We start from the raw sequence: 14,701 nt of genomic DNA on the forward strand, positions 1-14,701 counted from the left end.
TCCATCAATAACTCCTGCCACTGGGGAAAACACCTTGTCTTCAGCTAGCTTTTTCTGTGGGCAGTGCCTGGCAGCAACAAAAGAGTTCTCAGGACTTCTGCTACCTTTATCTCCGTGAGGATGGCCATCCAGCTGCAGAAGTGTTGCATGGAATTACAAAATGGAATGGGAAAAGGCAGCAGGCAAAGGTGTCCTGCAGTGTCCAGTGGTTAGGAAGCAATGATTTATGCCAGGTTTTATTTCAGGCCTGCACTCCTTAGGCTGGCCAAGCCTAACTAGCATTAAAGCAGCATACAGAAATTCGGGTTGCAGGCAACACTGCCACAGCAGGTGCCAGACAACTATCTTGGTACCCAGTCTGTTCCCTGCTCAAAATTCTTTAAAGCCTGCATTTGATTCAGCCACCAGGCAACATAAACAAGCTGGCAAGAGAAGTCTATGAAAAAAATAAAAATATACAATCACATGGAGGCAAGCTCTGCTCTTTGGTGAGCATGCCAGTCTTTTAAGCTAAAGCTCTGCATTCCACTTCACTGGTTGAGAATTACACCTCTGGTGTCCTGCTACTGCCCTTAGTGTTTCCTTCTCTCTACTCACAACTGGTTACCCTTTATTTCTCCTAGGAACAGCTTTCTCTTCCTGTGATGCTTTATAACCTACCTCTTTCTCCCTACATTTAAGAGGTAGTCAAGTCCAAGACATAACCCAAGGTTCCAGCACCCTGTTTGCAGACAAGATGACTATGAAGGTTGGAAGATTTCTGTTGGATTTCAAAGGACTTGTACCAGGATTTTATTTATGTGAGCAATCAAAGGAGGAAATTAATAATTCAGCAAGTTCACTCACAACCTCTTGTGCTCTGTTCTTTGTATGTTGTTCATCAAGGGTTTGAATCAGCAAAATATGGAATCACAGAATCATTTCAGTGGGAAAAAAGCATTAAGATCATCAAGTCCAAACATTACCTAACTCTACCATTCTAATCTAAACCTCCACTGGTGCAATCTGAGGCCATTTCCTCTTGTCCTATATCTTGACCTTGTTACTAGGGAGATGAGACCAAAACCTATCTTGCTAGAATAGAATAGACCAGGTTGGAAGAGACCTTTGAGATCATTGAGTCCAACCTGTCATCCAACACCACCTAATCAACTAAACCATGGCACCAAGCACCCCATCAAGTCTCCTCCTAAACACCTCAAGTGGTGGCGACTCCACCACCTCCCCAGGTAGCCCATTCCAATGGGCAATCACTCTCTCTATGCGCTGCCTTCAAGGTTACTTCTAGTAAGTCTGGTTTTGTGCCCTTCCCCCTTCAAATCCAGTTTGAAGCTCTTTCAATGAGCTCTGCTAGCTCCTGTGCTAGGATCCTTTTCCCCATTTGCAATGAGTGTATCCTGCTGGTTGCCAGCAGGCCTGGTGTCCTTTAAATCAACCCATGATTAAAGCACACGAAGTCCTGCTGGTGACAGCAGGCTCAGAGCCAGGCATTGATCTGCTGGCTCTTCTTGTTTATTCCCTCATTACTCCCCACAACTGGAGGGACAGAAAAGAGCACTATCTGTGCTCCCAACCCCTTAACTAGTAATCCCAAGGCACTGAAGTCTCTCTTCATTTACCTTGGACTTCTTGTTGCTACTTCATCACTGCCCATAGTAGATGGTAAGCTGAGGGCCATACTAGGGAAGGAAGTTTTCTCCCTACATCATTAACCCAGGACTCAGGGAGGCAGCAGACTTCCTTAAGAAATGGCTCCAGCTTACATATCAGACCTTTTGCTTGCTTCAGAAGTGAGTCACCTGTGACAATGACCCTTCTTTATTCAAGTGTTTTGAGGTGGGGTGTAGGTGGGCTAAACCTTGGCCACACCTCCAAACTGAGTGAACTGTCATCCTTATCAACTATCATCCTTATCAACCATCATCCTTATCAACCATCATCCTTATCAACCATCACCCTTATCATCGTTTGCTTCCCCTTGTAGAATATTGTACCTGTCCTGCAAGGGCACCTGGGAAGGTGGAGTAGTTACTGGGGAGACACACCTGCACCAGGGAGGAACTTGTTGCCATTCCACACCATCCTAAGCCACCGTGTGTAGTCAGGTGGAAGGAGAACAGGGAGTTCTCCATATCACGAGCTCCATCTGCCTGTTGGGTGTCTTTCAGGGCAGATAGGGCATGTCTATTTTCTCTCTCACATTCTCATTACCCTGTCAGCTGTGTGGTAGGACACTTCCCCAGATAACCTCCCAGGCCCATTTTCCAGTACCCAGGTCCCTCACACCCACAGGCTGATCTTCTCAGACCCACCTGGTTTCACATGCATGTTTCTACTTCCTTACCTATGATGACAAGGATGAACAGGGCTGTTGCCACGCCTGCAGTCATGAAGAACATGATACTGATGTGGTAGGCCAGCTTCTCCACATCCTTCACATTAGGAACCAGAACTGGAGGCAGCAGAAAGCCCACAGCAATGCCAAGCTGAGCAGAAGAGAGGGAACACACAAAGGTATGACATGGAATCACAATGCCACCACCCCACAGCTCAGCCCCCACGGTGCCCAGTAAGGGCTCAACTAATTACACAACCCAGGAGAAAATTATCTTTCCCACCCAGCAACTAAGAAATAAAAGTCAGGTACCCCTTGCAACTAGGCCACAAGGGAGGTCTCTGCTACTGCAGTCCCAACCGTGAGGACATTTGAGGCAAGGTTTTACAGCAGACTTGAGCATAATGAATCCTCACTTCCATCAAAGTGGAGGTCTTGCTTTCCCTGTCCTCATGCCTGTATGTTCCCATCTCCACATGCATCCCACTCCTTCTCTTCTACCTTCTCTGGTGCTGATCTGATCACCTGGTAATTCAGTTTTGCCCATTAAAAATGACAGAAAACAAGGCTGTCGAAACCTACCACAAGTCTTTGCTGGGTTAATGAGTTGAACCAATGCTAGACAAACAAGACAGAAACCTGCCCACTCCTAATGAGTGAGATATTAATCAGGCTCAGCCACTCTATGACACTTTCCTAATGAAGCCGCTCCCAAGCCAAGGCTCAGCCTATGACCACTAGAACCTAGAAAAACATCGAGGCTGAGGGAAAGGAAGTGCTGGCAGCACGTATCCTAAACACTGAAGTTATGTGATGGGGCTCAGCAACTGCTCCTGAATAAAAAGCTTGGCTTTTAAGGACTTCAAGAAGAAACCCCCACAGCTCTGGCCTCTACTGTGCCAATAGCCTACATGTCCAGCTGAGGAGCTCCTGCAGCGGCAGCATGCACTTCAGTGAGGACATGAGGACTCCATAGCTAATTCTCCAGGACAGCAAGAAGCAGCTGTAGCAGCACAGGCTTTGCCACACTGGCAAGTGGCACTGACAGGGGCACAGAGAGAAATGAGATGAGAGAGAAATAGCTGGTTTGGTGCTTAGGAGCACACTCTTCTTTCCATAAAGGGGGAGCCAAAGTACACTCAGCACATTTGTGAGTCCTGCAACCACAAGAGGAACCTATAAAAACTATTTTTCCCCACTTTTGTATTTCAGTGTTTGTGGCTACATTTCAATCACCAGGTGGTTACCAAGCACTGCATATTTCCCTCTTCCCCTGGACCTTCCCAGGGGAAGCCCTCTCAGACACCAGAAAAAGAGCTACGCTCAAACTCAGCTCTTGCTTGCTCTCGAGGCTCTGCATACTCACCCCTGTTTGTGGCAAAAGCAAGATTTCACAGAAACACAGAATGTTAAGGGCTGAAAGGGACCTCAAAAAATCATCTAGTCCAACCCCCCTGCCAGAGCAGGATTACCTATGCCAGATCACACAGGAACGCATCCAGGTGGGTTTTGAATATCTCCAGAGAAGGAGACCCCGCTACCCCCTGGGCAGCCTGTTCCAGTGCTCTGTCACCCTCACAGTGAAAAAAAATTCTTCCTCATGTTTCCATGGAATTTCCTATGCCTCAACTTCCACCTATTGCCCCTTGTCCTCTCATTGGGCATCATCAAGCACAGCCTGGCTCCATCCTCTTGGCACTCACCCATTACATATTTATAAACATTATTGAGGTCAACCCTCAGTCTCCTATTTGTTTAGTAATAGCTTCAGTTTTGCTATTTCCTGGTTTAAGCCTGTGTTTGCTGTAGTGAACCACTAGTGACAAAGCACACACAGGAGCCTCCAATAGACAGAAGGCCTGAGAAAACACCCAGGCAAGAGAAATGCCAAGTGCCCTCATCCTTGCTCAGAACAGCAATTTCCAATCTCTTTTGCAGGCTGTACCATCTGCCTGGAGATAGGAAAGGGCTAACAGTACTAGAACACTGCTAACCAAACAAATACAGACCAGCAGCACAAAATAATCCCACCCAAAGTGGTTACTCACACTACACCAATAGAGCCTCTTACAGAGCCACTGCCCTCAGTGCTCTGAGAGGAGGGAGGAGTACACAAAACATGGAAATAAGGATTATAGTCAAATCGAGCCCACTGTATTTACTGTTTCCTTAAAGGGTTCTCAAACATGGGAATGGCCTGCCCAGGGCAGTGGTGGAGTCACCAGCCCTGGAGGTGTTTAAGCAGCTGTGGACCAGGCACTTGGGTACATGGTTTAGTGTTGACCCTTCAGAGCCAGGTTGAGGGTTGGGCTGGATGGTCTTTGTCGACTCTTCCAAATGGATGTTTTCTGTGATTGAATCAATAGGAATCAATTAGCACCACCATGACTAGCTGTCACAGGATCACAGGGTGTTAGGGGTTGGAAGGGACTTCCAAAGGACATTGAGCCCAACCCCTCTGCCAGAGCAGGACCTTAGTGATACTGAATATTGACTACTGAATGTAGCACAGGTTGCACAGAAATGTATCCAGGTGAGCCTTGAAAGTCTCCAGAGAAGGGGAGCCTGTTCCAGTGCTCTGTGAGCATCAGAGTGAAGAAGTTCCTCCTCATGTTGAGGTGGAACCTCCTGTGCTGTAGGTTATATCCATTACCCCTTGCCCTGTCCCAGGGTGCAAGTGAGCAGAGCCTGTCCCCTCCCTCTTGACCCCCAGCCCTCAGATATTTATAAACATTAAATCCCCTCTCAGTCTTCTCTTCTCCAGACTAAAAAGCCCCAGGGCTCTCAGCCTCTCCTCATAGGGCATGTCCCAGGGTAATGGACTGGAGAGGATACCAGGTTTGCCTCACTGACGTCTGAACAGCAGCAAGACGTGCAGTCAACTGCTGCCCTACAGAAGGATTCTGTAGTGCTCATTGTCTTCACAGTCCTTGGAAGGGCTGTGTTACTCCACAGGTATGGAAAGCAAAGGCTAAGAAAAGGCAAAACTACGCTGCCCATAAGCCACATCCAAGCATGTCAGCATGCAGAGCAGAACAACCCAGGAGCCCTGTAACCCAGGTGTGATGAGTTCATGCATGCTGCCTGGGATACTTTCTAGCAAAAAATTCCTTGTGCCTTCTGCACACTTCCTCTGTCATGTGCCCTCGCTTCTGGAATACCAGTGGATTCATTTTGGAAGACCCACTGACTGGCTAGGACCAAGATCACAGAACAAATACATTTCAGGTGCCACACCTGGTAGTTGGGCTAAAAATATGCTCATTCCATCCAGCCTCACAAAACCCTCCAAGAAATCCCACCTCTTTCATTCACCTGGTGGATTTTAGAGACAGGATGAACACTCATGTTTCAAACAGCTCTCTGCTAGACATGGACACCCTGTTCAGCTTACAAACAAGTAGCTTTCAACCACACCTGGTCAAAATTCTCCTGCATCAAACAGTGCCTCCATTGGGGCCTGGAATAGCCTGGGTTAGGACTAGCAAGAGGCATCATAGGAGGTTCCAGGTAAACATAAGAAAAAATCATTTCATTGTGAGGGTGACAGAACACTGGAATGGGCTGCTCAGAATGGGCTTATGGTGTCTCCTTCTCTGGAGACATTCAAAACCTGCCTGGATGCATTCCTGTGTGGGTGATCCTGCTCTGGCAGGGGATTGGACTAGAGGATCTTTCAAGGTCCCTTTCAACCCATAACATTCTGTGATCTGTGCTGCCTTCACTCTTGGCACTGGAACATCACAGGGAACTGGGAGAAGAGTCACCCAGAGATTACAGATGTGCCCCACTGGTTCAGGGCACTATCAGGAATAAGAACATTCAAGGATTGGTTACATGGATTGAAAACCATCACAAGTTGTACTGTCCCAGATAGTGAATCAAGGCCTGAATGAGCTTTGGAGGAAACTAAGAGACCACTGGGAAGGTTAAACCTTCCTAACACCCACATGGCACAGGCCACCTCTGACACAGGACTAAACTTGCCAGAGCTCAACTTTGTTCATACAAGGCCTATCCCCAGCCTCTCATCACAGTGAGCCAAATGTGTTCTCCTCTGCAACGCATGCTGACCCCAAAGACTCACTATCAGTAAGCACAATATCAACTGGTTTAGAGGCTTCAAGCTCTGATCTTCATTAAATTGTATGCCTCCCATTTTTCTGCACCAGGCAAACAAGCCTGCAGCTGCTCCTAGAGGGTAGAAGCTCAATTTTCCTTTTAGCAGGTAGCCTGTGACTCCAGCATGCCTGCTCAGCCTGGGACACAGCCACACTGGGCTTTACTCTTACCTCTTTAGCTTTCCCAGTAGTTCAACTTTCAAGGAAAACTCTCAACATTGCCCTTTTCCTTTCAAGGAAAAGATTCTACTAGTTCTTATATACCAGGTCTCACATGTGCTGATCCACCCTTTACCAAACCAGGTCTATAAACACCTTCCTGGAAATCACTCCTTTGTCTTATCACCAATTCATTCTTGGAAGATCTGGGCTGGATTTCTGTGCTGGGTGCCTCTTGGCTTCCTGCTCTCTGCTGTCACATGCCAGAGAGGGAGGGAGAAGAGAGGGAGAAGAGAGGGAGAAGAGAGGGAGAAGAGAGGGAGAAGAGAGGGAGAAGAGAGGGAGAAGAGAGGGAGAAGAGAGGGAGAAGAGAGGGAGAAGAGAGGGAGAAGAGAGGGAGAAGAGAGGGAGAAGAGAGGGAGAAGAGAGGGAGAAGAGAGGGAGAAGAGAGGGAGAAGAGAGGGAGAAGAGAGGGAGAAGAGAGGGAGAAGAGAGGGAGAAGAGAGGGAGAAGAGAGGGAGAAGAGAGGGAGAAGAGAGGGAGAAGAGAGGGAGAAGAGAGGGAGAAGAGAGGGAGAAGAGAGGGAGAAGAGAGGGAGAAGAGAGGGAGAAGAGAGGGAGAAGAGAGGGAGAAGAGAGGGAGAAGAGAGGGAGAAGAGAGGGAGAAGAGAGGGAGAAGAGAGGGAGAAGAGAGGGAGAAGAGAGGGAGAAGAGAGGGAGAAGAGAGGGAGAAGAGAGGGAGAAGAGAGGGAGAAGAGAGGGAGAAGAGAGGGAGAAGAGAGGGAGAAGAGAGGGAGAAGAGAGGGAGAAGAGAGGGAGAAGAGAGGGAGAAGAGAGGGAGAAGAGAGGGAGAAGAGAGGGAGAAGAGAGGGAGAAGAGAGGGAGAAGAGAGGGAGAAGAGAGGGAGAAGAGAGGGAGAAGAGAGGGAGAAGAGAGGGAGAAGAGAGGGAGAAGAGAGGGAGAAGAGAGGGAGAAGAGAGGGAGAAGAGAGGGAGAAGAGAGGGAGAAGAGAGGGAGAAGAGAGGGAGAAGAGAGGGAGAAGAGAGGGAGAAGAGAGGGAGGGAGGAGACCCACAGCAACAACCGAAAAACCAACTGAACATAAAACAATCACACCAACAGCCAGCACTCAACTCAAAAACTGGACATTATTCCTTTGATCAAAGAAAAAGAAAAACACAGCAAGAGAGACCAAATCTAAAGTGAAATCATAATTAGGGCACTAATGACAATTATAATACAAACAGTTTCAGATACAAGCTTGAAAACAAATCCTGTGAGGTTCTTCAAATGAACAATGAGAACCAACCAAACAATATTATCACTAAGGAAGCTAAGGTTCCTGGTGAAAAGTCAACAAAGTAAGCCTGCACACTGCAACCATCTAGAAATTCCATTTCAGATAACCACCACAATCGCCTGTCTCCACACCAGCCGCACAAAGCAAGTACAACAGCCAAAGCTGTGCAGTAGCAGATGAGACTGGATCAGGTTGTCACACAGCCCACAGACCAGTACAAAGTTGCAGAACTTAACTGGTAGTGGCAAAGAGGCACATCTGACAGGTAGGAGGAGGGGAAAGATGCACAGTCTGCTGGATCTGAACAATGCACCTACTGTTGCAGCAGAGAAGCACTTGTGAAGGGGAGCAGAAGGGCTCTCCTTGTCACTGTGTTGCTTTTACATGTATGAGAGAGGGTAAACTTTGAAGCAAGCTCAGTACATACAGGACCTGTGCCAGTTGGTGCCTCTCTAACAGTTCTGCCAACATAATTCAAGGCATCAGATCTGAATCTCCATTCACCCAAGGAACCCCTTTGGGAGGTACCTATGCCAAAGTTCTGGGCAGCACAGCCTCTTCCCTGACTCTCATCTGTGCGCCAAAGCTCTGCCCTGTGGTGCTCTCTCCTTTTCTAAGCACAGGGCTGTAATCATGACGTTTCACAGTAGCAGCTAAACTTTCTGACCCTACAGCTCCTGTATCACAGCCTGCAGAGAGCCGCTCCCTTCTCACACCTTGTGATTCCTACCGCCCATCAGCTTCTCAATCCTTTGCTATCAGCACCAGTCCCAGCTGCCTTTCTATACAAAAGGCTACAGCAGGGCTGAAAATACACAGCTGAAGAGCTGTGTGAATCAGAAGCTGCCAGTGCCTACCCAGTATACTTTTGCTCAGATCACTGTTCAGAATATGCTCCTTCTGCAAGAGAGCCTGTTGAACACACACATATTCAGGAAGCCAACATATGTAAAAGTTCACAAACCCCAGCTTAGTCAGCTTTCATGACGTGTTTTAAGGAGCAGAAAAGTCCCAAGCTGTGAAAGGACAAATCATGATCTAGGCCTTGTGACAAGATAAGATAGGGCTTAGGCTCTTTTCTACTCTCCCACTGATATGAGAGATAATATAATTTTTTCAAACTGCACTTGCACAACCAAAGCTCTTCTGGAAGCTAACTCCCTTCCTCATCACACTTCTGCTTCTCTGGCATCCTCTCATCCTGCTTACTAGGATGCAATGTTGTATGACGAAGACTGCTTCTCATTCAAGCTCTCTCAGCACTGAATGCACCTTCTCCCAGATCAGAGGGAAATACACACAGCGCAGCAAACCAACAGCAGCAGATAAGACAGAGTAAATCAGAAGAGAGGTTTCAGCTCTGACAGCCACCTCAGCTGCTGCTGGATATAATACCTTGACCAAGGAGCTACTATAGTCACTTAACAGAACCAGCCCCAGGGGACCCTGGAGGACAAGTGCTGAAGGAGCCATAGGGCAGACTCTCCCAGAAGAAACACTGCAGCCATACATTTAACTCCCATACAGCTTCTACAGAACATAACCCAAAAGCCAGCTGCTTCTGTGAGGGACAAGGGGGACTTGTCTTTGGTGTAAGGCTGGGAAGGGAGTATCACATGAAATGAGTAGAAGTTGTTCATTTCAAACTCTAGTATCCCTTTATAGAAACGTAAGCATTCCTGGGCAAGCCACGCTGCTCTTTGGTCAGCACAGCCACCCACACTGAGCCACGTCCAGGATCTCGGAGAGCTGGCCACACAGCACTCCTTGTGATCCAAGTGCTCTGATCCACCCTGCCTTCTACAGGAAGAGAAAGGAGCCAGGGCTGGAAAATGTCAGCCATTAACTACTGCTAGTACTAGCTCCTCTTAGATCGTTGCTAAAATCTTCTCTATTCTAATAGTTAAAACCCTGGAACATACAGGGCAACACTGCAGAGGGATGAGAGGCAGATCACCACCTGGCCCTATTTCTAACAGGGATCAGATCTCATCTGAAGAGGTGGGAACCCTCCAGCAGGAACAGAACAGCCAAAGAGATCTAGACGACCACTGGAAGACAGGAATTTCACAGGATGTGCTCTATTTCCACAACACTTCTTAGACTTTCAGATGCTGCCTTCCCTGCGGGGCAAAAGGTACAAAACAGTTAAGGGTGAGGCATCTAACAGCAGATGCTGAGCACAAAGGCTAGTCAGCACAAAAGGAATGGCCCTTCAGATCTCATGGACCCATGTATTGGCCAACACCCACCCCACCCAATACTCCATGCAGACTCTTTCCCCCAGTTCAGAAGAAAGGGACCAGCAGGAGAGACAGAGCATTTCCCTGAAATTCCTTCATAGTTTACCATCCATTTTGTCCATTTCGAAAGCCATCAACTAGTCACTGCACTGATACTCTCAGCAGCCTGCAGATAGCACCTAAAAGCTCTGCCTCAGGCCCTTTCTGTTATGGAAGTCCCAGATTTCTGAAGTGGCATGCCAGCTGCATCAGAATGAGGACAGACTCCACCTGCAAATCAGTGAGGTGCTGCATCATTTTTCCCCTGAAGCAGAGACAAATATGAAGCTTTCTTTGCTCGCAAACCAAATCAACAGCCTTTATGAACCCCTGATTTAAAATGAAAAGGCAAAATCACAACAGGAAGATCATTTAAGACACCCCCATTCCCACTCTCATGCCCCTCAGCTACTATTTTTCCGTTGTCAGAATAGCAAGAGCCAGGAACAAGGTCTATTTCAATCATAAAAGTAACAATACAAGTGGCAAAGCAATACAAAGTCACAAACACAAATGTTATTTCATTGGTCCTGTGCAACAGGTACACAATTCTCTGTGTGCTGCCCACATCCCTTGCCCATCAGGTGACAACAGAGAGATACATAAGTAAGAGATACACCTAAAACCAATGTGCCTGGAGAGGCATGGTCCAAGCACAGCAGCTGAAGCAGAGAGCTGGTACCTGGACACCATGGCAGAGCTTACGAATCTCAGAAAGCCACAAGAATTTGTTACCTGAACATTGCCACCACTGTGTTAGTTCCATCATGCCACAGCACCATGTTGCCTCATACCCAAAGACAGCAAAGTATGCTAAAGGAAGGGGCAAGGCCTGCTGCTCCAGCAAGCACATACTCCTGCAAATCCTGGTACCTCAGGAGAGCTTTCTTTTCCACTGTGGAACTCTCACTAGAGAGGATGAGGGAACAGCCCTATGAGGAGAGGCTGAGAGCCCTGGAGCTGTTTAGTCTAGAGAAGACTGAGAGGGGATTTAATAAATGTTTATAAATATCTGAGGGCTGGGGGTCAAGAGGGAGGGGACAGGCTCTGCTCACTTGCACCCTGGGATAGGAAAAGGGGTAATGGATATAAACTACAGCACAGGAGGTTCCACCTCAACATGAGGAGGAACTTCACTGTGAGGGTCACAGAGCACTGGAACAGGCTCCCCAGGGAGGTTGTGGAGTCTTCTTCTCGAGACTTTCAAGACCCATCTGGATGCGTTCCTGTGTGACCTGTGCTAGATTCTATGGTCCTGCTCTGGCAGGGGGGTTGGACACAATGATCTTTGGAGGTGCCTTCCAACCCCTAACACCCTATGATCGTATGAGCCTTCCTCCAATGCAGAAATCAAAAGCCCATTTGCTGCAGCCTGTTAAGTCTGATCCACAGTCCCAAAGAGGGAACCGCCTTATGAGTCAACACACCAAAGTGGAGAGGGTGAGAGCAGAAAGAGAGGGCATGTTTGAAACAAAGCAGCAGGGACACTGTCCCTCTCCTCCATGCAGCTGGTTGCAATTCTTGAACAGAAGAGGGACATCAGTGCTTGGAATTCCATAATAACAACCATGATAACGACTCATGACAATTTTCTTGAGGATCTGTAACTAAGTGACATGGAAAGGAAAACCATACAGCTGTAGAGAAACGAGCACAGGGAATAATCTGCCATACGGGTACACTGCAATTACAAACCAACTGTATTGCACCCTTTGCTAACACTCCCTAAAACACAGTTTTTAACTACACAGCCAGGAAAAAAAAACAGTGCTTGTTTCTTCCCCCTTCCCAGTATCACCAGTGAGCCACATAGCTACTTTTCACTCACTGTAGTTATGCACCTCAGTACCCTTAACTAAGGGAATGATTTGGCCTTTCTTATGAAGCACACCCTGCCTTTACTCATTGACATTTCTTACTCCTCTGATTCTCTAGAAGGAAAGAATGGCAATGACTATATAGAGAACTGAAGTCTCATGGCCACGTCAGTTCAACCCTCAGAGCAGCGTGGAGCACCAAAAGTGTTGCCAAAGTTTGCTTTTCACAACTGTTCTACTAACCCTCTCATTTTAGGATGATGAGGGATGGATGCCACACACATGTATAGCACAGGCTGAAAACCTCATTATCTGGGTCTGTTATGCACATGGAGTGTGCATATTTTGAGTAATCCCATCTGAATGATTAAAAAAAAAAGGTCTTACAGCAAAATGCTCAGTTACTTATTTACTCCTAAATCAGCATAGCACTCATGCCAAGTTAAATGCCTTCCACCAAGATTCATTCTAAAAACACTAGTCTAGGTAATAAGAGAGAAGAGGATAGCTCAGATCCGTTCAGTGACAGGTATGTCTTCTCCTCCCAAAAGATGTAGACCAGAATCTCCTTCATTCCCTAGTGCTGTTCCATGAACTTCAGTAACATCTCTCAAGCATTCACATCTTTTTGCCTTAGTGGTATCTAACTACATACAGAAACCCAGGAATGTGGGGAAGGGAAACCTCTAGCCCACTGCACAGAAAGTTTTCTGTGAGGAAGAACTGCACATTAAAAATTATCTGAATTGCAAACCATTCAAATCTGATTAGCAGCCATCCACAGGCTGAATCAAAGATGGTCCAGGGTGGTGCAAAGAGTCATGCATATATTGGGTCTCAAAGCAAGGGTCACAGGTCCAGCCTAGCAGCTAATGCCAGGTTCTGCTTCCCTCTTCTTCGTGTCAGCAGTACAGAGCCAGGCTGACTTCACTTATGTCACATTGCATCAGTATCGGCCTATCTGCTTCATGCAACAGGGATGCATGGATGTTCTGAGGCAAGGGTCAAGAAACTAATTTCCCTGATCCTTTCAAAGCTGTGGAAAAATTTATTTCCTCTGAGCACTGTCTGGCTACAAGAAAAGACCATCACAGCTCAAGCAAGCACAGGTCACTGGCCTGCCTGACCTGCCTTCCTACAAGAGTGTTCAGGGAGCTTACCTTGCCCTAGCCTGATAGAAGGTTTGTTTCTTTTCAAAGCAAATGCCTGTGGAAACTGTACCTACTGCACCTACTTTTAACAGGTGTGAAAGTGCTAGAGTCCTTTTCCTCCAGGGTTCAGTGACAGTACTCTTCAGCTGACAGCTAACTTCCTTCTCCCCTCTAGTTATCAGCAGGAGGAGGATATTGCAGTGTCAAGTCCAGATGTAACTGCAGATCAGAGGTTTGAAGGACAATGCCTAAAGCATTCCTCAACACCATGCATTCCAGTCCAGCCCATCCATGGTTCTACTGAATCATACCCTTGGACTGGAGACACGTGAGTAGGCAGGCACTGGATAAGACCTCCAAGTCCAAACACCTCTCAAAGCCAAAATCATGCCCGACTTCCATGCTGCTTTCAACTTTTAGACTTAGGTTCTACTTGTCTCTGTTACCCACCATCAGCCCACAGCCATCCAAGTACCAGCTGCATTTCCCAGGGGGAGTTTCGTATAAGTGACTCTTATGTCTGCTGCTACCCTCCAGGCCCTCTGCAGCTCTTCCCCTTCCCTGGTCTGGCCCTCAGTACTCCCAGCCTCCGGCCCGGCGGATGCCCGCCTGCCCAGCCAGCGGCCCGTTACCTGGTTCCCAAAGACAGCGATGGAGCAGGCGGTGGAGACCTCGTGGGAGCCAAACCAGACAGAAGCGATGCGCGAAGGCATGCCTAGGATGAAAACCTGGGCCAGGGAGCAGATGACCTGCCCCAGCACGGTGATGGGGAAGAGGTGCGGCTTTAGGCTGCCTAGCTTCACCCAGGCGCCCAGAGCGTTGAGGGCCGAGCCGACCAGGGCGATGAGGCGCAGTCCCCTCTTGTCCAGCAGCCAGGCAACAGGGAAGAGCAGGGGGATGTAGGTAAGCATGTAGCTCATGGAGAGCCAGTCGATGGCGAAGGCGTTCACTTCGTAGAAGTGCACGAAGATGTTGTTGATACTGCCGTACTGGATCCACTGGAAGGCGTTACACAGAGAGTAGCTGCTAAAGAGCAGCACCACGGCCCAGCGACGGCGGGACAGCCGCACCTCGACGGTGGCGGCAGCAGCCGCCCCGGCCGCCGCCAGCCCCGGTGCCCCGGTAGGCTCCTGCTGCACCATGCTGGCCGCCTGACTCCACTCGGCGGCTCGCCGGCACGCACCTGGCCGTGACACCCGGCCGGCCGGCCCCGCCGAGCTCACTGGCTGCCGCCGCACGGGCAGGCGGCACCGCCCCCCGCCCGCTCCACCGCCCCCCGCCCGCCCCGCCCTGCCGTGCCGCGGGGGCGGGCAGCGCGTCTGCCCGGCCGGGACGGAGGCGGCCTGGCGCTAGCCCTGTCGCGGTGCCTGTGGAGCGGCAGCAAAGGCGTGGGCCCTGCCCGCGCCATGGCAGAGGGGTCGTGACCCCCCCGTCTTTACGGCCCGAATGGGCGTGAGTCTCATTTGAGTTAACATAGAATCACACAATTGTTAGGGTTGGAAGGGACCTCAAGGATCATCTAGTTCCAACCCCCCTGC

The 14,701-nt window shown here is 48.7% G+C and overlaps 1 protein-coding gene across 2 annotated transcripts in view; it reads right to left on the bottom strand.

The window, feature by feature from the left end:
• The window catches only part of FLVCR2 (FLVCR heme transporter 2), a 40,267-nt gene extending 25,908 nt beyond the window's left edge, over positions 1–14,359 (bottom strand). Inside the window, exons 1-2 of one of the 2 annotated variants that reach the window (XM_054162017.1) lie at positions 13,796–14,357; positions 2,345–2,486 (exon numbers count right to left, since the gene is read on the bottom strand). In XM_054162017.1, coding sequence (XP_054017992.1) covers positions 2,345–2,486; positions 13,796–14,305 — 652 coding nt within the window. In that variant the 5' untranslated portion in view covers positions 14,306–14,357. Of the gene's footprint in view, positions 1–2,344; positions 2,487–13,795 lie in introns of both variants that reach the window. The other variant, XM_009909393.2, reaches the window with a different exon arrangement.
• Positions 14,360–14,701: the final 342 nt, after the last annotated feature.

Source organism: Dryobates pubescens, chromosome 5, assembly GCF_014839835.1.
Source record: "Dryobates pubescens isolate bDryPub1 chromosome 5, bDryPub1.pri, whole genome shotgun sequence".
NCBI classification, from domain to species: Eukaryota; Metazoa; Chordata; class Aves; order Piciformes; family Picidae; genus Dryobates; species Dryobates pubescens.